Raw genomic sequence first — 22,275 nt, forward strand, 5'->3', positions numbered from 1 at the left:
GGGTAGAAGGCACAGTAAGTACCTCCCTACCCACTATGGGAGGTAAGGAACCCCGCCCAGAAGTAAGACATAGGGGAACTAGGAACAAATAGGGATCAGATGTAGATTTCAAGAGCGTACCACCAATGTAATTAGTTTCAGATCACCTATAAGTCGCATCCGGTCACAAACACAAAATCCAACAGAGTAATACACTCAAATGCTTACATTATACATTCAAAATAACAAATATAATAATCAGGCCTGTAAATGACTGGTGAAAATATTGTCTGAACTTTTCGAGGATGCGAAAATAGACCAACCAAACCAAAAAAGTGGATTAACAACACAACCCAGATATTTTTCGTAACTGCGATCTAAAAATACTTCAGGCATATTGAATAGGAAGAATAATTGAATTAATAAATAATTGAAAAACTATGGTCGTTCCGTGCGAGAATAGAGGAAAAGAGAATCGGTCGTAGGCCAAAGGAGCAAAAATTTCCGATATAAGTATTCATTCACATTTTCATTCGAAGAAAAATATTTATTTCGCATTCATATTTTTCCGGTTCACTTTCAACCAGATACAGATAATGAACTAAACTGAAAAAAGAAGAACGGAACAACGTGTGTGTGTGTCGGTAGCAAAATAGAAAGAAACAGCCCGGTCCCCAACACGCTATGTGTGTTAGTTGATTAATGACTACGTTGTGTGTGATCGACGACTCGCAAACGCGACCGACCGACACTAACTAGCTACGTGCGGGCAGACACACAGTCTGTGGGCAGAAGTAGGCAGAGAATACGTACACGTCCAGAGAGTGTGGAGGTGGTGATAATTATTGACAAGATGAAATGCTGTCTGGTTTGTTTTGTCTTTGATGAGATAAGTACAATGTCTTTGTTTTGTTTTTTAAATAGACTCTCGTCGAGGCACAAAATAAAACACTTTTATTTTCTTTTTAGTTGGTTCTGTCTTTTGATGTTACGAATATATCTTGTTTTTTTCTATAATTTTTTTAATTTTTTTTTTTAATGTCAGAATTTATAGAGCAAAATCATATTGTCGGAATTCCGACAATTGTCGGAAGATTTACAGGCCTGAATAATATATAACAGAGAGATGATTTACAAGGAAAAAAATATCATCTCCCAAAACAATAACCATGCATTTGACTGTTTCCCTCCCAGCCAGGACTCCGGCCAGGGCCAGGACAAAACCAAATTTTATCTCATTCCAAGACAAAGACAGAAAGCATGTTGGAAAACAGATATAAGGGGATAGAAGACACAGTATGTACCCCCATGCCCACTATGGGAGGTCATGAACCCCACCCAGTCAAAACTAAGTAATCCCATTCCAAGACAAAGACAGAAAGCTATTGGAAAACAGATACAGGATAGAAGACAGAACAAGTACCTCCCTGCCCACTATGGCAGGTCAGGAACTCCACCCAGCAAGTCTGTTTTTTGTTTTTGTTTTTAAGGGTTTTACAGCGCTTGCAACACATTAAGGTTATATCAGCGCCAGTAAAAAGGTAGAAAATGGGATAGTAAAAAGTTCTAGAATTACAATTAAAGCATCCAAGAATAAGGCAGACAAAGGGAATTGGTTCAAATAGGGAACAGATGTAGATTCCAAGAGTACACTATCAGTGTACTTAGTTTGAGATCACCTAACTTCTCATCCAGACACAAGCACAGGCCCCCACTAAGAGAAATACACTCAAATGTTTTACAAATCATATATAATATAAAGAAAACACAATACAATGCATAACAGAGAGATGATTTACAAGGGAAAAAATATCATCTCCCAAAACTATAACTATACATTCGACTGTTTCCCTCCCAGCCAAGGAACTCCGGCAAGGATCAGGACAAAACTAAGTAATCTCATTCCAAAACAACGACAGGAAACAATTGGAAAACGGGTTCGGGGGGATAGAAGACACAGCATGTACCTCCCTGCCCACTATGGGAGGTCAGGATCCCCACCCAGCCCAGCAAGTCTAACTCAGAGACCATCAAATGACCTCACAGGCAGGAGACACTCATTGTTTCATGACATACACTAAGAAATATAATGAGCATGGTATATGTGTCAAATGCATAAGCACATATGGTTTGTTTTTCAGGTCTTTACTGTGCTTGCAACACATTAGAACATAGCGCCAGTAAAGAGGAAGAAAATGGGATAGTCAAAAATATCTAGAATTACAATAACAGCAGCCAAGAAAAAGTAAGACAAAAGTATTTGGTTTGAAATCACCTAAAAATCTCATCCAGACACAAGCACAGGTCCCCACCAAGAGGAATACATTCAAATGTTTACACATCATATATAACATGTCAACAAAACAATACAGTGCATAACAGCTAGATGATTTACAAGACAAACAATATCATCTCCCAAAACTCCACTAGAGATTTGACTGTTTTCCTCCCAGCCAGCGTATCCGGCAAGGGCCAGTACAAAACCAAGTAATCTCATCCCCTGACAAATACAAAAAGCATGTTGGAAAACAGATATAGGGGGATAGAAGACATAGTACGTGCCTCCCTGCCCACAATGGGAGGTCAGGAACCCCACCCAGGGGAATTGGTTCCAATAGGGATTCTGAGAGCATACCATCAATGTATTTTGAGATCACCTAAAAGTCTCCTCTAGACACAAGCACAGAATACCACTAAGAGGAATACACTCAAATGCGAACAAAATATATGTTCAAAATAACAGTACACAAGAGAGAGATGATTTATAAGGATGAAAAGATCATCTCCCAAAACTAACACTATACATTTTGACTTTTTCCCTCTCATCCATGTACTCCAGCAAGGGCCAGGAAAAAAAAACAAGAAATCCCATTCTAAGACAAAGACAGAAAGCAACTCAGTAACAGATACTGATTCAGGAAGATAGAAGATACAGTGAGTGACCTCCTGCCCGTCATGGAAGGTCAAAGACCCCACCCAAAAACACACATGGAATCCAATATCAAACTATACAATAAATAGCTTGACAAATAAATACGACTCAAAAAGTCTTTAAAATGTTTTGCACAATGTTCCATAAGATTTACTAAATGATTGTGTATAAATGTATCAAAATGTAAAATGTTACACAATCATATTAAAGTTGTGCATCTGAAAACTGATAAATCTGGGGCACTCGGTATATAAAGCTGTTCGCCCAAAAAAATTCTAAACATGAATAATGAATATAACACAAAAACATTACACAAGGAATTGCCAAAGACCAAGTGAAAATTTTTTTAAAAACTGGCTTCCTTATGACTGTAAAAGAGATTCTACCATTGTAAACATGGAATGCGTTTGCAAACTGTAATATGATCAGATTATGTCATGACTTGTAATCCTACTAAAACAAAAATTATCATTATTCACTGACTGATTTCAAAATGGAAATTCAACATATTAAAAAGAAGATCACGAAGCCATACTCATTAAAATGAAATATCTCATTTGTAATAACTGTTTTTAAAACTCATGAGACAAAAGAAAACCAAAAAATACATCAACATACTGTGATCTGAGAATATCTAAATTTCTTTGAGACAAATGAAAACAACAAAAATAAACATTATTTTGAAGACCTCAGTGTCCATGAAAGACGTTGACAATGATTACATAACAAGTCGTATCACATAATAATGCTAAGTGGCTTTCGTTGATAAATCAAGCCAGATATGTCAGTTTTATGACAATAAAGAGGAATACCCTATCATATCTAATGACTAGACACCAAAACCAGCAAATGAGTCATCTGTAAAAAGTAAACCGAATGCAATTATATTGATTGTTGGTTTCACTGACCTGATATTTAAGCCACAATGACTCATTTTCTTTGTGAGTGAAAAGACTCACTTATGACAACCTATGTGAACGGTACTAAAGACTTGACAATCCATGAGGATAGTAAATCTAGAAAGGCCCTTTCAAATGTGAGCTTTTTAATTTATCACAATGTCCACACTAAATGTAGTCAAAGCACTTTACAATGGGTCACAAGTGAACAGCAACACTTAAAATGTGGGACAAGACATCTCCACTCAAACAATTGTTGTTTTTATTTGGACAGAGCAAAGCTGTTCCAGGTCGGTTACTCTTTTTACACCCAAGTAAAGATCATTCTCCATGGAGACATCTTTGTGCTGCTCAAAGAGGTACTCGTACAAGGGATCCACAGGTCAAAAGCCAAGTGACAGAACACAAAACCACACAATAATCAGGATCCCCCACTCCCAAAACCCTCCCTCTGATACAAAAAACAACAAAAAACCCTCAACTTTAAAAATATGCCCAAAGAGACATTACTAAGCATTAATGACAAAATCTGTGCCTTACAAATAATACTAAAACCTTTAACTTCAATTGATATAATAAACGTTGCAAAACATTGAAAACTGAGTGTATTATCAAATACCTAAGTCATTGAAGGTTGGTGGAAAATAAAGTTTCCTTGAATCACAAAATACAAGTTAAAAATACAAATTTATATCGACTAAATTAACCCACTTCTTACTCGTTTAAAATCATAAGTTCAGCATCAAGAAATATAACATTGTTGCAAAGTACCTGCAATTCTCGTATCAAAATTATACAATAAAATTGACAAATGGAAATAGTTTGAAATCAATTAAATTCAATTGAAATATGTAACACAAAGGTTCATATAATCATGTAAATGTCACCATGTAAATGTGAAATAGAGAACTGAAAAAAAAAAAAAATGATTTTTAAAATATCCTGTCAAAACATTTTTACACCCTCGTAACACAGGAAAAAACCTTATGGTGTAAAAATGGGAGTTGGCAACTCTGGCCTTGATTACTTTATGAAACAATGAAGATTTTACATGTATATCTAAGACATGACATGTTCCATGCACAAACTGAGCCAAAAATATTACCAAGACAGATCTTAAATATAAATTGTAGGAGTCACCACCTACTAACCCATCTTCTGGAACCCCATTTTGCGTAATAACTTGCTACTTTCATATAAAATAAGATTCTTGACCTCCGGAACAAGTTCCCGATGCTGCTATGCGACCTTAAGAACGAGTTCAAACTTTCAAAAGCAGGAGTTAGAGAATCTTATTATCAAACCCTCTCCAATGACCTCATGTGCATTATTTCTTATCAAAATATATTCTTTTTTTCAATGATTGGTCCTCGAATATAATAATTTGACATTAAGACTCATCATTGTGGTCAGGATGTTATTAAGCATCAAATTCTCTTTTGGTAAAATCGAATGCATGCCAAAGGAATAAAAGGCCTCATAATATTTTTGATATTATGCTATAGTAAAATCAGGTTTTCCCCAAAACGAAAGGAGTTTAATCGTGGAATCTTTTCTTTTAAAATGCTTTTCTACGACTCTGTTCTCCTCCTTCATCAAATAACCCAATTTTTACAAAGAGCAAAAAAGAGGCCATATGATTCAAATTTTCTGTTCATTGGCATGCATCTCAATGTCTACAATAGAATCACATATCTTACACTTGTGTAATTGGCAAAAAAATTCATTCAGACTGCACCACAATAAACCCTTTCACCCTTTTATCTACCAGTCGAATTAATTGCCATATACATAACCAAGAAGTATTTTCACCGCGTCACTGTGATTCTACTGTATTACCCAGATAAAATCATTGACAGCCTACCAATAAGAAATTTTATACATTGTTATATATAAGTATGATTGGTTATCAAATGGTCAAGGAGGGAAAGTTGTTTGGTTGGAGTGTGGAGATGGGGTGTAATAAAAACCAACTGGTTCCTACTTTCTCATTTTTCTGCTGTTTCTATTTTTCACTCCTTTCTCTCTTCTTTCCCCCCCCCCCCCCCCCCCCCCCCTCCCCTCAAGGAATCCTCGGCAAATAACCTGGTAATATTGTCACCCAAGAGACAGGTTATTAGATGGTGACCACTGCATTTCCCTTCAACTTCTACCTTACAACTACAATATCACAACCTTATAACATAAAGAAAAGCGATAAAATTACTAGAAAGATAAACAGAGATAAATGTTGTTTATACAAAACTGACTCACTACTATTCAATAATTTGGCAATCTTTTTCCTTGCAACAAACTCATTGGGGTTGGGTTGTTTTGGATCAAACCACAAATAAAAACACTCATCTGGGGCATCTTTCACAACCTTGAAGGAGGGACCAAATAGGTTTTCACAGAAATGAACTGGTCCATTGTACACTTCATGAAAGGGACGGCACTTACTCCCTTCGGGGCATTTATTGATTCCTATAGAATTAAAAGAAATTTAGAAAGAGTTGAGTTTTGGCATCATTCTGTTATATCAAGACAGCAAAAGGTGGTTGGATTTTAAAATGAAATAAGAATCTTCAATTCTTTCCTATAACAAAGCGTGTAACCCATCAGTTATATTTTATACCATGTATGTGGCACTTTGCTCATATGTAACCCATCCCATCAATCAGGTATTAAGTCAGGATGAACTAGATGCAGCAAATTGAATTTAAAGTCAAAAGTGAAAGATAATTTTTGTTAATTATGAAAAAAAAAGCTTTCTCATTAACATTTTTTAAACTCAAATTTTATGAATAAATAAAGCTTAAAATATTATTATAAGCAAACAGTTCACCACGTCATAATACTGTTTTGGGACAATTAGTCACATTTGGTACCGTAATTGAATCTGATGTTTCTGAATAAATGTTTAAATTAGACAAGCGGTTTAAGAGCACAGGAGTTTACCATCAAAGAATATGCCTTTTAGTTTATAATAAAAAATGCAAGAGGAGAAAATCTAAACAATAATTAAAAATACAATGCACCTTGGATATTCGTCACCCATTTTCTGGAATTCCCTTCCGAGTCATGTCCGAGGCTATGATAATGCAGAATTTTTTTCTTAAATACCTCGAAACAATTCTTTTTGCTTGGTTTATAATGAAAATTGGTGAGACTGGTATCATTTAATTGTAAAGTGCTTTGAGCTTCTTTAGAAACTGGGTAATGTGCTATAGAAAATCAATATTATCATCATTATTATCATTATCATTTATTATAGTGGTGCAAATTAAAATTTTGTGTGACAAATCGTGGTACAATATACTTGGTTTCAACTTGGAAAAGGAACCAAATTCCTGCACGATCGATTTATGACAATATTTCGAATTACAGTTCAGAATGTCAATTTTCATGTCAAATTCAAGACCTTCTGATTATAAAAAAAATCAGTTCGCCATGAAAAAGGAAGCTATGTAAACACACGAAAAGGTTTTATGTGACACACTCTGAAGTTTTTGTTTGTTTTTAAGGGTTTTACAGCACTTTCAACACATTTAGGTCATATCAGCGCCAGTAAAAAGGAAGAAAATGAAAAAGTAAAAAGTTCTAGAATTACAATAAAAGCAGCAAAGAATAAGCAAGAATTGGTTTAAATAGGGAACAGATGTAGATTCCAAGAGCACAATATCAGTGTACTTAGTTTGAGCTCACTAAATTCATCCAGACACAACCTACAGGTCCCCGCCAAGAGGAACACACTCAATTGTTCACTAATCATGCATATGTAAAAGGAAAAATAATACAGTGCATAACAGAGAGATGATTTACAAGGAAAAAAATATCATCTCCCAAAACTAGCAATACATTTGACTTTCCCTCTCAGCCAGGATACCGGCCAGGACCAGGACAAAACCAAGTAATCTCATCCAAAGACAGAAAGCAAGTTGGAAAACAGATATAGGGGGATAGAAGACACGGTAAGTACCTCCCTGCTCACTATGGGAGGTCAGGAACCCCACCCAGCAACCTACCCTAATGACTTACCAGATGACCAATTGAAATGCTCTGCCCAATTTTCAACACAGGTGAATTCATCCTTACACGCTTGCCACCACTGGATACAATCGCTTTCACACAATGGGACATCAACATATCTTTCTTGTCTGATTTTTCTTTTGTCCTGTAGATGGGGTAATTCAAAGAAGATTTAAAAAATGTTTGTAATAATATGATAAGGAATTAACATTGTTTTACATGAAATACATGAGAATGTTATGTCTTAAAACAAAATAACAAGTCGAATTGAAAAGGCAGTCTGGAGTTATTTGTTGTCTTTTCTTTACTAAGGAGGAGGTAGGTCTCTCTTTTAGTTCACTCATAATATAAATAAACAAAATTATTGTTGTAGTAAGCCAATCTTTCTCCCATTCTTTAAACATCTGCTTACATACATTGAGAAACTATGTTTTTTACACATGATTTTAAACGACATTATCATAATACAATATAAATTTTTTATTAAACCTCTTAATAATAATATGCTTTACCTCCACAAGCCACGGTCCAACATTGGGTGAGCACTCGTAGAAACACAAGTCTTGAATAAAGTGTTGTCTGCATTGGAGAGACAACTCTTTGCAGTGGTCCCAGTTAAAATTTAAGAAATTTCTCTGAGTGTTGATTTGATTTGATATATCCTCAGTACAACATGATCTCTTAGCCCAAGGGACACACTGAAATGAGAAGTGAATACTATATCTAACTCATTCAATCAGTACTATTTACTTTTAAATGTTTTTTTGTTTTTTTTAAAAGGTTACCTTGAAATCATGTAAGAACAGGCAATGTCCACAGCGTGAAAACAAAGATATCCTCCCCTCCCCTTCAATTTGCAATCTAAATAAGAATCTTGATATAATTGGTGTAAATAAAGCATTTTCTTCTATGTGATTAAATAAACAGACTAATCAGGTAGAGGAAAAGTTCTTTATTAAGTTCCATTGCTTTTCATTGCAAATGATGAATGATAAACAAGTTGAGAATGTTATTTTGTCTGTAGCTGCATGGTTGGCGCTGAAGAAACCAATGGTCTGGTTGTATTTCAGCGGCGTCCTCATTGGGCACGGGCCCATGTCAGTCGGGCCTTGAAATCCTTTAGGTGTGGTGCCATGATGACCAGTTCATCCAGCCCATTCCACTCCGAGATAGTTCTAATGAAGAAAGAATTTCTGTAGTTTTGTGTTCTTGTCTGTGGGATTTTAAAGCAGTTCGAATTGTTTGTGGCGTATTTCTCAATGGGGTTTTTGGTTATGTGGTTGGCAAAAGTGAGTGCTCGGATTTTTCTTTTGTTTGGTCGTGGCGTGAAAAAGGAGTCTGCCTTTATTGATGGTATTTGATCTGTTATAATCTTGAACATGAATGACAGACGGGTTTCTTTTCTTCTTTGTTGGAGGCTGATGAGATTTCTTTCTTCTAACATTTTGTCATGCATCCTGGGGTTCTGCTCTTATAGTTCCCAGTTATGAACCGGGCACCTTGTCTCTGGACTTTCTCAAGTTTTTTGAATATCCTCTTTCAGGTAGGGGTCCCAAGCAACTGCTCCGTATTCCAATTGTGATCACACAAGTGTGAGGTAGGCGTTTTGTTTGCATGACGTTGGGGCATGGCTAAGATTTCGGCGGAGAAACGCGAGGGTGCAGCTTGCCTTTTGGGTTATTTTGTTAATGTGTTTCCCCCATTTCAAGTCCTTTGAGAAGGTGATGCCAAGGTATGGGTTATCGTCGACTTGTTTCAGGACGGTGTTGTTTTACTTGTAGGTCTCATTGTACTTTTTAGCTGTGCAGAGGATGTAGCATTTGTTTGCGTTAAATTTCATTCCCCAATCAATAGCCCACTGTTCAAGACCATTCAAGTCCTCTTGTAGCAATTATTGATCATTTGCAGATTTTATTGGTCGGTATATTAGACAGTCATCGGCGAATAACCTACTCTGAGATTTTACTCGTAGAGGTATGTCATTGATGAAACAAAGAAATAGTATGGGTCCTAGCACCATTCCCTGTGGTACTCCTGATATGACTGGACATTCATCCGATGACGTGCCGTCCAGGACTACTTTCATGGTACGTTTTGTGAGGAAATTACAATGCCATGTGTGTAGAGAGCCACGAATTCCGTAATTTTCTAGTTTCTGCAGGAGTTTGTTGGTGGGGCACAGTATCAAATGCTTTGGAAAAGTCGAGGATGCCGATGTCTGCCTGAGTGTTGGCATTCTGGAGTCTCAACAGGTCGTTTACAGTTATTAGGAGTTGGCTTTCACATGAGTATCCTTTGCGAAACCCGTGGTTCAGGTCAGTTAGGATGTCATTGTTCTCAAAGTGGTTCATCATGTTCTAACAGATTATATGTTCTAATAGTTTGTATATTACAGACGTCAGTGAGATTGGACGGTAGTTCTCTGCTTTATTTTTGTTGCCTTTTTTTAATACAGGTGCGATGTTTGCCTTCAGCCAGTCATTAGGGAGCATCCCGGTGTCAACTGATTTTTGGAAAATTATGCATAATGAGGGGGCCAAACTCTCAGCACACTCCTTTAGTACTGTGTTGGGGATGTTATCTGTACCTGATGCCTTAGATGGGTCGACGTTTTTCAGCAACTTTTCAACTCCTGAGATGTTAATGTTGATATTAGTAAGAGATTGGTCACACCTATGTGATGTCGGTGGGGTGGTTGTATCGCGTGGTTCATGGGGGGTAAAGACAGATTTAAATTGATCCAAGAGGATCATTGCTTTATCCTTCCCCTCAATGTACAGGGTTTCATTTTCTTTCAATGGGGCTACACCAATGGAATCGTTATTTTTGCTTTTTATGTAGTTCCAAAATGGCTTGGTATTGTTTGTTTCAAGTCCTTTTTCTCTAACATTGTAAATGTGCGTCCATTCTGCTTGCCTTATTTCACGCCTACTTTGACGCTGCAACGATTTGTATGTATCCCAGGTTCCGCTCAGTTTAGCCCGCTTGAATGCTTTTGCTTTGCGTCTTAGTAGTGCTCGTATTTTCCTGTTCATCCACGGAAGCGTTCTTGTATTTTTATGTACTTTTTGGGGAATTGACTCCTTGATTGCACTGAGTAGGCAGGAGTGAAAATGGCTCCACATTTCATTTACATCCATACCGCTTTTGTGCTGTTCTGTGATCTCTGATGACAGTCCCTCTATTCGTTTTCGTAGTGCGGCCCCGTTGGCCTTTTTGAAAAGATACCATGTTTTGGGGGGGTTGGTTCATATAATTGGGGTTTAGTGTAGTTTCAGTAACAACGCAGGCATGATCTGATATTCCTGGTTGTGATGTTGAATGGATCAGTGATGGATTGGATACGAAAACAAAATCTAAAATATTGTCACCGCGTGTGCATTCTTCGTGAATTTGTGTGAGGTGCGCTCCTGCTGTAATGTCGATGAGGCTTTGTTGTATTGCATGTTGTGGACAGACAGATAACGTTTTTGAACCGTCCCAGTTTATATCAGGAAAGTTAAAGTCTCCTGTTAGAATCATTTGGTTTGGAGTTCTTTCTGAGTTGATTATTTCAAGCGATTTTTGCAGTTCTATGATGTCAGTTTCGTTTCGATGGGGCATGTAGAACGATCCAACAAGGATGTTTTTATGGCCTTGGATTTTAACGCTTACCCAAATTATCTCACAGTCAGTTTTGAACTTTGTTTGTTCACAGCCTGTGAGCTTTCTATCAACAAGTATGAATACTCCACCTCCCGGTCGCCTGGTCTCATCGTCTTCATTTTCACTTCCTTCATCTTCTGCTTCTTCTCTAGGTAGTTTTCTGTCATTTCGAAATACCTCGTATTCTTTGGGGAAGATTTCACATGACTTAATATTGTCATTTAGCCATGACTCTTGTCCACAGACAATGTCTGGTTCATGTTTGTCAATGAGTGCACAGAATTCAGCTCTTTTGTGTACAATGCTATGACAGTTCACTGTTAGAATTTTTAGATTGTTATTAGTAGAATTTAAATTATTGCATTTTAATTTGACTGAGTTGTTTTTGATGTTTTCTTTGGCTTCTATTTGTTTTTGTTTCCTTCCACCTTTATTTCCTCTTTTTGTTATTTTTCTGTACGCCTTGAATAATTTAATAGATCTCAAAATGTTCACTATTTCTAAATTCGGTGTATTATTAATTGTGTGTCGTATTGGACATAGGTGTTGGGGTGAATAGTTATAACAATAATGAGGTGTTGTCATTCTCGGTGTTCATCGTTGACCGTTGTAATAATATTAAAATAGTCAGGGTTCTTCTTGTAACAAATTAGGTGTCACAGTTTCTATACCTTTTGTATTCTTAATAATAATCACAGAACAACGAAATAGTGAGCAAGATTTCAGATAGAATTCTTCAGAACCATCTCCTAATCGTTAATTCAGAAAGAGTGTCCTGACAGAATTTTCTCCTATTTAAAAAAAAAAAAAAATACTTATGAAATTTTCAAATTATTTAATTGTAAAGTATACATTGGACTATCATTTGAATGTCTTCCTCATTTGTATGAATTCAACTTGGTCCAGTCCCATCCCGGCATCCTACCTGGGAAGGAGAGTTAACAAAGGGTCAGTGACCCAACCTTGTAGGACAAACAAAAAGATAAATTGCAAAAGTACAACAAAACAACTGACAATCACAGGCAATGTTAGCCCAACAGTTTTTTTAAATATATATTTAAGTCATGGGTGCCATAATGAGAAAAGGAAAATCAAAAGTTAAAGGACCATTGTGATCCCAAAGCCAACATGCCTCTCTCTTCGAATATCATAGTAATGATAGAAAAGAAACAAATTAATAAACATCACCCTAAAAATATGACACATGGTGATGATGAATGCTAATTAAAATTCATACAAATAAATCAAGAAGAGATACCTGAGCATACAATCGAGATTCTCTGCCAGGTTTTTCCTTATGATTCATTCCTTTTAGACACATGTTGAGATAGTCGTCAACTGTTTTTCTATTTTTCAATCTGGATGCCAGGCTCAGAGAGACTAGTGCACTGAACATAACACTATATATTATAATGCTCAGAAAAGCCATTTTGGTGGTAGGTTCAGCTCTGAAAACTAAAAAAAAAAGTTAATATTGAATGAATCAGAACATAATTGACTGGCAAGTACTTTATTTTTTAAAAGTTTCCACAAAGGACATTTGTGACCCATGTCTCAAAACAGTGTTATGTCACAGTGATTTAGATGTTAAAAATTGAATTCATAGTCATGATTATGAAGCTTGGGTCGAATTTTTATGTTCTAGAGAGGACAATAGATATTGTAATGACCAGGGGCGTGGCTCTATTGGTTCAAATGGTGCCTGGCACCACATCCATGTTTTAAAAATGGATAACAGCATTTTTTAAAATATATAAAACTGAGAAATGGTATATATCGCCTTTTATCAACAGTGTGAAACAGACTCCCTTTCTGTCACAACGCCTTCTACCCACGCTTTTCTCCCGATTCACACAGTCCGTTGATGACTGTCGTCAGCGACTGTGTACTATGGCTGAGCGAGTGACTGGATTTCCCCACTCAAACGATTCCAAGGAGCGGATCTTTGCTGGCTCCATAAGGCTATTACTATAATGTACTATAATGTTGCCACATTGAATACCTGGCTCGAATTTTTACCATCTTCACATACGCGAAAAAACCCGCCTCAGGTGCCGAGGAATTTTTGCTCCAACTCTGTTGGACTGGGGAAAAATAGCTAATGTTGGTCATTTACATCCTAGTCATAGTATGGTAACTTCGACCATCTTTATTATTATCGAAATCACGATTATTAACAAGTTCATTTGATTCTCTCTCTGTGTCGTGATTATTGTATATATTATTATTATTATTATTATTATTATTATTATTATTATTATTATTATTATTATTATATTATATCATTATTATCATCATCATCATCATCATCATCATCATCATCATCATCATCATCATCATCATTATTATTATTATTATTGCTGCAAAAATTGATATGAAGGAATGTGAACGAGTTAAGTCAAACATTTCTTGATAGTGATGCTATATGCTAAATGCATGAAACATCACCATGCAAATTTACTTTACAAGTATGTAAGTTTTTTTTTCTTTCTTTTATATTTACACATGTAGCATGTGTAAGTCATTTTCGTCTGGCACCACTTTATACTGTAAGCATGCCACGCCGCTGGTAATGACATATTTCAATCGCCTCAACTTTCCCACGATTGTAAATACATTACTTCACACAACTCGACACAAACTATCGCATGACAATGCAACGGCTATCGTAGCATAGCAAATGTGTTAATCGTTCTAGCCCTGGGACAATAAAAGGAGGGCCATGTGGAGGTCACCTGCATTTAGACTTGTAATTCGCACCTATATGTAAGCATGTGGAAGATGTCACTCAGAGTGTCACTCTTAGCGGAAAGCGAATTAGACATTCACAGACGCTACAGTTACGACACCCAAACCCCAAATTGATTACGGACAACCAATAATAATACCAGGCCTACCAAAATCCTGAAATATTATTGGTTCTTTGAGATTCTCCAACTCCTGTTGGAAACCTTTATAAGTCAAAGTTGGGGAGAGCAACTGTCTCTCTCCATTTCATCTACTTAGAGCTCACTGCTCTAGAGGAAACTCAAAATTCCTACATAGTGAGAAACTGTGCGCACAAGGATCAGTGAAAAATTTACATTGTGTTACTATTAATTAATGCCGTTATACCAGTGTGTAGGAGTGATAATTAATATTGTGTTTTCGCCTGGCAATTTTTTCACACACCAGTTATGACTGTAACCGTCAGCCTTTAATCATCCAGCATGAATATGTTATCAACAAACACTTCTGTGTTGAATGACCCAGTGTGAATCAGTGTAATGTCAGACCACATCCTGTGAAAGATCAAGCTGAACGCCTAATACGAAACAGATTACAGACTGCTGAGCTGAACGGCTGTTGTCAGATAGAACGGAAACTTCTCACGCCAATCAGATAAGGCCTCTCAAAAGAGAAATGAATAGTCTTTGTGATACGGGATGAAGATCAATACTCATAGAATGCTTTTAATGAATTAAAACCCGCATTATTATTATTTGGCTAATTATGTGTTATCTTGTAATTGTATGAGGCAATTCTGTAATTTATATTAAAATACTTTTCTTTAACGGGGATTAATACTTACCTTCTGAACCTACCTATCCCTATACAACGTGCCAATACTCTACCACTATTATCCACTATTACCTATTTCTTTAAACTTAAAACATTCTACTATCAGCAAAGTGTCAGGAAAATTATAACCATCTATAAAAGGGAATAAAATTGGCACATGACGCTGTGTATGGGGAAAACTATTTAACTCCTATTTATACCTATCTCCAGCCTTGCCAACCTCCTACATAGACGTGACAAATATATTGCTGCTGAAAGTGTCCAAAATTCTGAAATTTATGGTCACTTTAAGTCTCTCAATTTCACCATGTTTGAAAATCAAACAAATTTGAGAGTTATCTATCTTTAAAATCACGTTTTGTCATAATATTACTGATTTGAGGCAGTGGGTCATATATATATATATATATATATATATATATATATATATATATATATATATATATATATATATATATATATATATATAATATATATATATATATATATATATATATATATATACATATATAGGTCAAACAAATGGAACAAGAAGTAAAAGGAATGGTTTTGGTCCAGTTTTCAAGAATCATTTGTCTTTTTCCCAAATTATAATATGAGATAGGGGGCAAAGTGACTAAGTGGTTTAGGCATTGTACTGTGACTTGGAAGGTCCCGGGTTCGAGCCCCACTACAGGCACTTTGGTTTTTTTCCTTGGGCAAGATTATTAACCCCCAATTTGCTCACTTGATCAACATGGGTGATTCATGTTGACATCAAACATCTTGTTTGATGCATTATCTATACTCCTTCGTGGAAGGCCTAGGCGACGATATCATGATGTGGTGGAAGGGCATAATTTTTTGTAATATGAGATAATTTTATTTTTTTAATCCTTCACCATCAGTTGTGTAATAAAGCAAGAAGCTGAATATTTTTTTTACGTGAATAAAAATGTAATTAATATCGTTTTTGTTAAAAATTATACAATGTTTCTTCTCGACACTGAACCAGAAGGTGCAATAAACTTTTGGTATTGCTTTATTCAATTGTGAAACAGAAAATTATGTTAATATTTCAAAAGAAATGTGCTAAAAATTACAAAGCCAGACTAAACTTCTAACATGTAGTTAGTATCATTCCTTTCTTATTATTGTTATTTGTTACCTTTAATCCGCAGTGCTAACACAGAATAAATTCATGAGAGAAAAATGGATTGGCAAAACTGAAACCTTTGCCTGAAGCATCTACGTCAATTCAAGTATCAACTCAATCAGTAGTATGATTTATTGAACTTACTCAGTTAAATCCAAGCTCCTAGCTTTATATAAATCAGAGACATTTAAAAGAGAAGTAAGTCATCCAAAGGATGGCATACAAAAACTGCCACGTCAGTAGTGATTTTGCTCCAGCATTGTTTTTAGTTACTGAGTTAAAGCAATTTTTTTTCTAGGGGAACATATTAGTGTGGAGTGGCCTTGCAGACCATCAGGAATGTGTGTGGCGTGCAACACACAGAGAGTAAGAGATGTCAAACTGTAATATTCACTTATGTTGTATTATCACAATTTTATGTGTATTATTGTGTTGTCCTAAAACTTCTGTTCTCTCTCTACATAAATAAATAAGCATTTCATTGACTTTAAATTATATATGCATGTTTTCCATCATATTAATCAATTGTTTTAATATACTTTCAGGTTTCAGACACCTCTTACCCCTTTTTAAATATTGAGTGCAGAAGAAGTGAGGGGTGGACATATAAATATAAATTAGTATAGTATAGTATAGTATAGTTTTCCAGCGTATTAGGCGTTTTGTGCCTTTGCTGATCTTGGCATTCAGTTCATCGAGATAAAAGTCAATAAAAAGCCCTAACAGATCTTTTGACCTGTATCTATAATATATAAACTTTTTGATAAATTGAAGGCCCTAACCCTAACAGATCTTTTGACCTGTATATACGTCTAACCCTTTGATGGGATCTTAATGGGCGGTTCAACTATGCTAAACATGTAATCTGCTAAGTGGCTATCTAAGCTATTTTTGAAGGCGTTGACACTTGGAGCATTGGTCACCGTTTCAGGGAGACTGTTCCAGCGGTCGATCACACGTTGATTAAAGTAGTGTTGCCTAAGCGATGTGTTACACCTTGGTTTATGCAGCTTGTAATTATGACCTCTGGTTCCATTGTTTGCAAACACGAAAAGTTTACTCTCGACTTGATACAAACTGTGTGTAAACTTGTATGTTTCAATCATATCACCTCGTACTCGTCTGTATGTCATGCTTGGAATTTCAATACGTTTCAGTCTATCCTCATATTGCTTATCTTTCAACCCAGGAATTACTTTTGTTGCTCTGCGAAGCACGCCTTCAATAAGTTTCTTATCTTTCTCAAATTGTGGTGACCATACTGAGTTGCTGAACTCGAGATGGGGTCTGACTAATGCAGTAAATAGTATTTTCATAGTTGCTGCATCTAAATAGGTAAAAGATCTATTGATGAGTCCAAGGATTCTGTTTGCCTTATTAACTTGTGTTTCTATATGCTTTGAGAATTTTAATTTAGTATCAACATGTACTCCCAAATCTTTCTCAAGTTTTGACTTATTCAGAGCTGTTCTGTCGCTACAGTGATGCTGTCTCATATCGTAGTGAAAGATTTTGTTTTTCGTTCCAAGATGTAGCACTGTGCATTTTCCAGCGTTGAACTTCAGTTGCCAATCGTCTGCCCAGTTGACTAGATTGTCAATATCTAACTGAAGACTGTCTCTATTTTCTAGATTGTTTACCTTTCTGTATACTTTAGTATCATCGGCATACATTGAACATGAGCTAGACAAAATACTTGGTAAATCATTAATGAAGATTACGAAAAGAGTTGGACCTAAGACGCTGCCTTGTGGCACTCCACTAAGAACTTCTGTCCAATTTGACACTGTGCCTTGCACGCTAACTCTCTGTTTCCTGCCTACTAGAAAATGCTTAATCCAGCTTAGAGTATTTCCTTGTACACCATGAGCTTCCAGTTTGTTTAAGAGTCTTTGATGGGGAACAGAATTAAATCACTTTTTAATTTTTACCTTGTCAACCTAATAAAGCAAAAGATAAAAACTTAAGGGTAACAAATTAATCACTATTTGATATCGAAATCTTTTTGTTTTATAATCTATAATCCTTGATGATCATCGTGGAAATATCAAGGGCACTCATACACGGTGACACAATTTTGGTTGGCAAATACCATTGACCAACTACGGCAAACTTTGACAGTAGCTAACAAGCAAAGTATCTTCAAACTTCAAAGAATTAAAATAAAAGACGTATCTGCCTTGTTTTGTTTTTTTTTTTTTTTTTTGTGTACCTATAGATGCTATGATGTGACTCGGGTGATGCAATCTCAATCAAGTTAAAGTTAAGGGTGTTGAAAGTCGAAGATTCCTTAATTCAGGATACTTGTCTCAAGGACACTCGGCTCTAGTAATCTTTTCGGATTATCTTTGCATTTCTTTACAGTAAAGCTATGAATGAATGAAATTATGAAAATGAAATAAGACTGTGAGGTCTATTAGATAGATGTCCATAACTCATACTCACCATCTGTTCACGGAGATTCAAAGTCTTAAAATGAAGGCTATGTCTTTGAGAAATAAGTACTTATAAAGAAAAAAATCAGCAAAATATCACTCAGAGAGAGAGAGAGAGAGAGAGAGAGAGAGAGAGAGAGAGAGAGAGAGAGAGAGAGAGAGAGAGAGAGAGAGAGAGAGAGAGAGAGAGAGAAACACGTGCAAAGTTCTGCTCTGCTACATATAATAGATCTAACGGAATTTTTCTTTATTTTAGAAGTGAAATGTCATTATTTTACAAATCATCCTCTCATGCACAATGTACCTCTAACGTGTTGGTCAAAACAAGTCCTCAAATAAGGGATAACATTAAGGGTTTTGTAGTCGGCACTGGCACAACCGCCTCACCTGAACTGCTATTTATCTAGGTAACTGCAATACTGCGAGGAGGCCGACCGCGAACATTTCTGAACGACCTTGAACTTTGAGCGTTGACATAGAGTAAAAGCAACTTTCTACTTTCTTTCAATATGATTTCGGAGACAAACAGTTTCTACTTTATTTTTCTTGTATTCCCCCGATATAGAGCAAAGCTGGACCCCGATGCTGGTAACGAGTTTTTTAAAATGGCCCTTCTGCCCCTTTACTGTCAAGAAATGCAAAGATAATCCTAAAAAATCATCGGCATTGCCATAAACTTTCGAAGCGTAGGTTTTTAAATCGCATAATACACGATACACGATACCAAAATCTTGGTGCGTGCGTGCGCGCGTGTGTGTGTATGTGAGTGAAACCAAAAATTATGTTTGAGTAATTTACCAGCCTGTTTTTCCTTGAGGTTTCTTCACAATATTAATTATTATTTTAAACCATAACAAAAAAGAACCAATTTTTTTTCTCTATCAAAGTATCCTGGTTGGAAAGGCGAATGTCCTGTACATTTCTAGTTTATTATCGCGTGAGCTTCTCGCATCTGTCCATAAATTTTCAAAACAGTTTGACAGCATCGAGCCTTCTTATTCAAATGTTTATTTTTTAGGCAATTGCCAATATAACTTATACATGAATATAATGTTTCCAATCAACAAATCAAAAGTGTATTGTAGACCGGAATTTGCTGAGCTGCTTCTGTTATTACCATTGTCGGTTTTATCATATAGAATATCCATCTTATTATTGGTGTGTTGGTTCAATACTAAATAGCATTGGATGTCACAGCTCAGATTTCGATTCATTTGGATGAATTCTTCATCTTATGGTAGAAATTGACTTTTTTATCAGTGATCAATTGCTTGCACGTTTGCAAATACCACCAATTTGTCTTTTACATTATACATAGATTAAATGTGTGTCAATGACATAGTCTCTTTTGACCTAAAAGCGGGGGGGGGGGGGGATGAGTCCAAAATCAACGCATGATGATCATCAGGTGCCACAAAGAAAACATGTGTAAATACATTGAAGTCATATAGGACTCAACTCAATATCCAACTTTTAACAATCGAGAAGAGGCTCATCCACGACAATGGAACAACTCCTCTATCTGAGAGCTCATAACAACATTTTTTTAAAAGACTCAAACGGAAAAGTTTTATAACAATAGCACATAACTGGGAAAAGAAAATAAACTTAATCAGATTAGAAAAAAAAAACAAAACAAAATAAAAACATTAAACCAACCCATGTCCACATTGGAAACTGAAAGAAATGTCTCACACCAGGAAAGATAAGAGTCTATTTAAAAAATATCGCCACTCCACGGAAGAGCTGAAGGATTTAACAAACTGCTGGATGGTGACTACCAGAGGGACAAATATTAGGATCTTCGAAGATGAATCAGCCACTGATGCATTCAGAAACGGTGGGATAGGAATTTAATTCAATGGTCAGATGGGATCTCCTAATCCATATAAATTGCCAAAGGCTCAGTGTGGTATTTTCACAGCAGAAGAGATGACAATTCTTGCTGCAACTATTACGTTAGTAAAAGAAGATAAATGGTCTTATCGACAAATACCAAATCTGTCTATACAAGCCCTAGAATCTCAAATTCATCTGAACACTGGTGTCAAAATAGCTACACGGAGCAAACGTGTAACAGATTGAACAGAATTCAGACATTAAAGAGTATTTTTAATAACAATAGTCAAAATGCAATTTAAAGGAACATAGAGAAAAAAAAGTCCCATAAAAATGCATACCTTCAAAATGAGGATGTGAGAGTACATTCCTCGTTTTTCAACATCAAAATTAGTGAGAGTCATTGGTATCATAATCAACTTGCAGCACACCATTACTACCAAAATCCAACAAATCATTAAATGATGCCTGCTCATATAATAATTAATGTATATGCTACTAAATATGAGATCTTCACCAGCATAAAGACTAGTTTGCCAAATCACAAGAAGTAGTAAGACCCTTGGATGTTTAAACCGCCGTGGACTCAACACCAGACTGGATTTTAAATTTATACTACTCGACTAGACCATCGTCTCTGTCGTATTCCTCATATTATCTTTAATTTCTAAGGTCTGTAATGTTTCCTTCATCATTGGACTAGACTTAGCCCATCATGATTACTTTCTACATTTCAAATTATCACTGTTCATTCTTCATTGACTTGACTTAATCATCTTCGATCCTTGTGGAACACAGTGCCTCTACGAGCGTCCGTCATCTACGTATTCTGTCCTTGACCATCTTCTTAGTAGCCTCCTAGGTGAGACCTGCCATCTTCATTTCGTCTGACAATGAGCGCCTCCATGTCTATTTCGGACGCCCAACCTTCCGTGTCCTTTGGGGGTTCCAGTCAAGGGACTGGCTGGTGACATTGCTCCCTGGTCTTCTTAGTGTATGACCGACCCAGTTCCATTTCCTCCTCCTGATTTGGATGTTGATAGGTTCTTGGTTTGACCTTCTCCATAGTTCTATGTCGGAGACGTGGTCTTGCCATCTGATTTTCAAAATGTTGCGGAGGCATTTACTACTACTACTACTACTACTACTACTACTACTACTACTACTACTACTACTACTACTACTGCTGCTGCTGCTGCTGCTGCTGCTGCTGCTACTACTACTACTACTACTACTACTACTACTACTACTACTACTACTACAATTCAACCGCCATTACTACTACTACTACTACTACTACTACTACTACTACTACTACTACTACTACTACTACTACTGCTGCTGCTGCTGCTGCTGCTGCTACTACTACTATGGAAAGCAACAACTATCTCTAATGCAACCAAGCTTTATAAAAACCTACCACTTACAACAAGACATTCTCTCCAACAAAAAAAAGTCGTCAAGAACAGACGTGTTTTATCCTGATTCAGTGGTGTGACATTATTCATAACTAAGGGTCAGTGGCGGTTCTAGCCTATTTACAGTGGTTGGGCAAAGAGGATTCGGTCATATATATATATATATATATATATATATATATATATATATATATATATATATATATGATATATATTTTTTTATTTTTTTTTTTTTTTTTTTTTTTAATAAAAATTTTTTTTGATTTTTTTTTTCGCCTTTAAACAAAAAATATTTCAACCACCAATAATCACATTCACAATGAAATGACAATACCAGTAGATTTTAATTCTTCCAAACGTAATCAAAAATGAATCACGAAAGAGAATACAACTAAAAATAAAGCGACGAGACATAATGCGACAA

At 36.0% G+C, this 22,275-nt stretch overlaps 2 protein-coding genes across 3 annotated transcripts; both read right to left on the minus strand.

Moving 5' to 3' along the window:
* Positions 1 to 1,161: 1,161 nt before the first annotated feature.
* On the minus strand, positions 1,162 to 19,012 carry LOC144971113 (folate receptor gamma-like). 2 transcript variants are annotated; one of them, XM_078911517.1, is made up of 5 exons: positions 18,899 to 19,012; positions 12,722 to 12,918; positions 8,331 to 8,516; positions 7,828 to 7,963; positions 1,162 to 6,273 (listed from the first exon to the last, which is right to left on the minus strand). In XM_078911517.1, the coding sequence occupies exons 2-5, from the start codon at positions 12,890 to 12,892 to the stop codon at positions 5,987 to 5,989; spliced, it is 780 nt and encodes a 259-aa protein (XP_078767643.1). In that variant the 5' UTR covers positions 12,893 to 12,918; positions 18,899 to 19,012; the 3' UTR covers positions 1,162 to 5,986. The 2 variants fall into 2 exon arrangements, with proteins under 2 accessions (XP_078767643.1, XP_078767644.1); XM_078911518.1 differs by lacking the exon at positions 18,899 to 19,012 and adding an exon at positions 18,605 to 18,694.
* Positions 16,972 to 21,529, minus strand: LOC144971835 (uncharacterized). Its single transcript, XM_078912911.1, has 3 exons — positions 21,439 to 21,529; positions 19,093 to 19,219; positions 16,972 to 18,049 (listed from the first exon to the last, which is right to left on the minus strand). The coding sequence occupies exons 1-3, from the start codon at positions 21,527 to 21,529 to the stop codon at positions 16,972 to 16,974; spliced, it is 1,296 nt and encodes a 431-aa protein (XP_078769037.1).
* Between the last annotated feature and the right edge of the window lie 746 nt (positions 21,530 to 22,275).

This window comes from Berghia stephanieae, chromosome 4 (assembly GCF_034508935.2).
Source record: "Berghia stephanieae isolate SIO BIC M18660-M18661 chromosome 4, UCSD_Bste_1.3, whole genome shotgun sequence".
Lineage (NCBI taxonomy): Eukaryota > Metazoa > Mollusca > Gastropoda > Nudibranchia > Aeolidiidae > Berghia > Berghia stephanieae.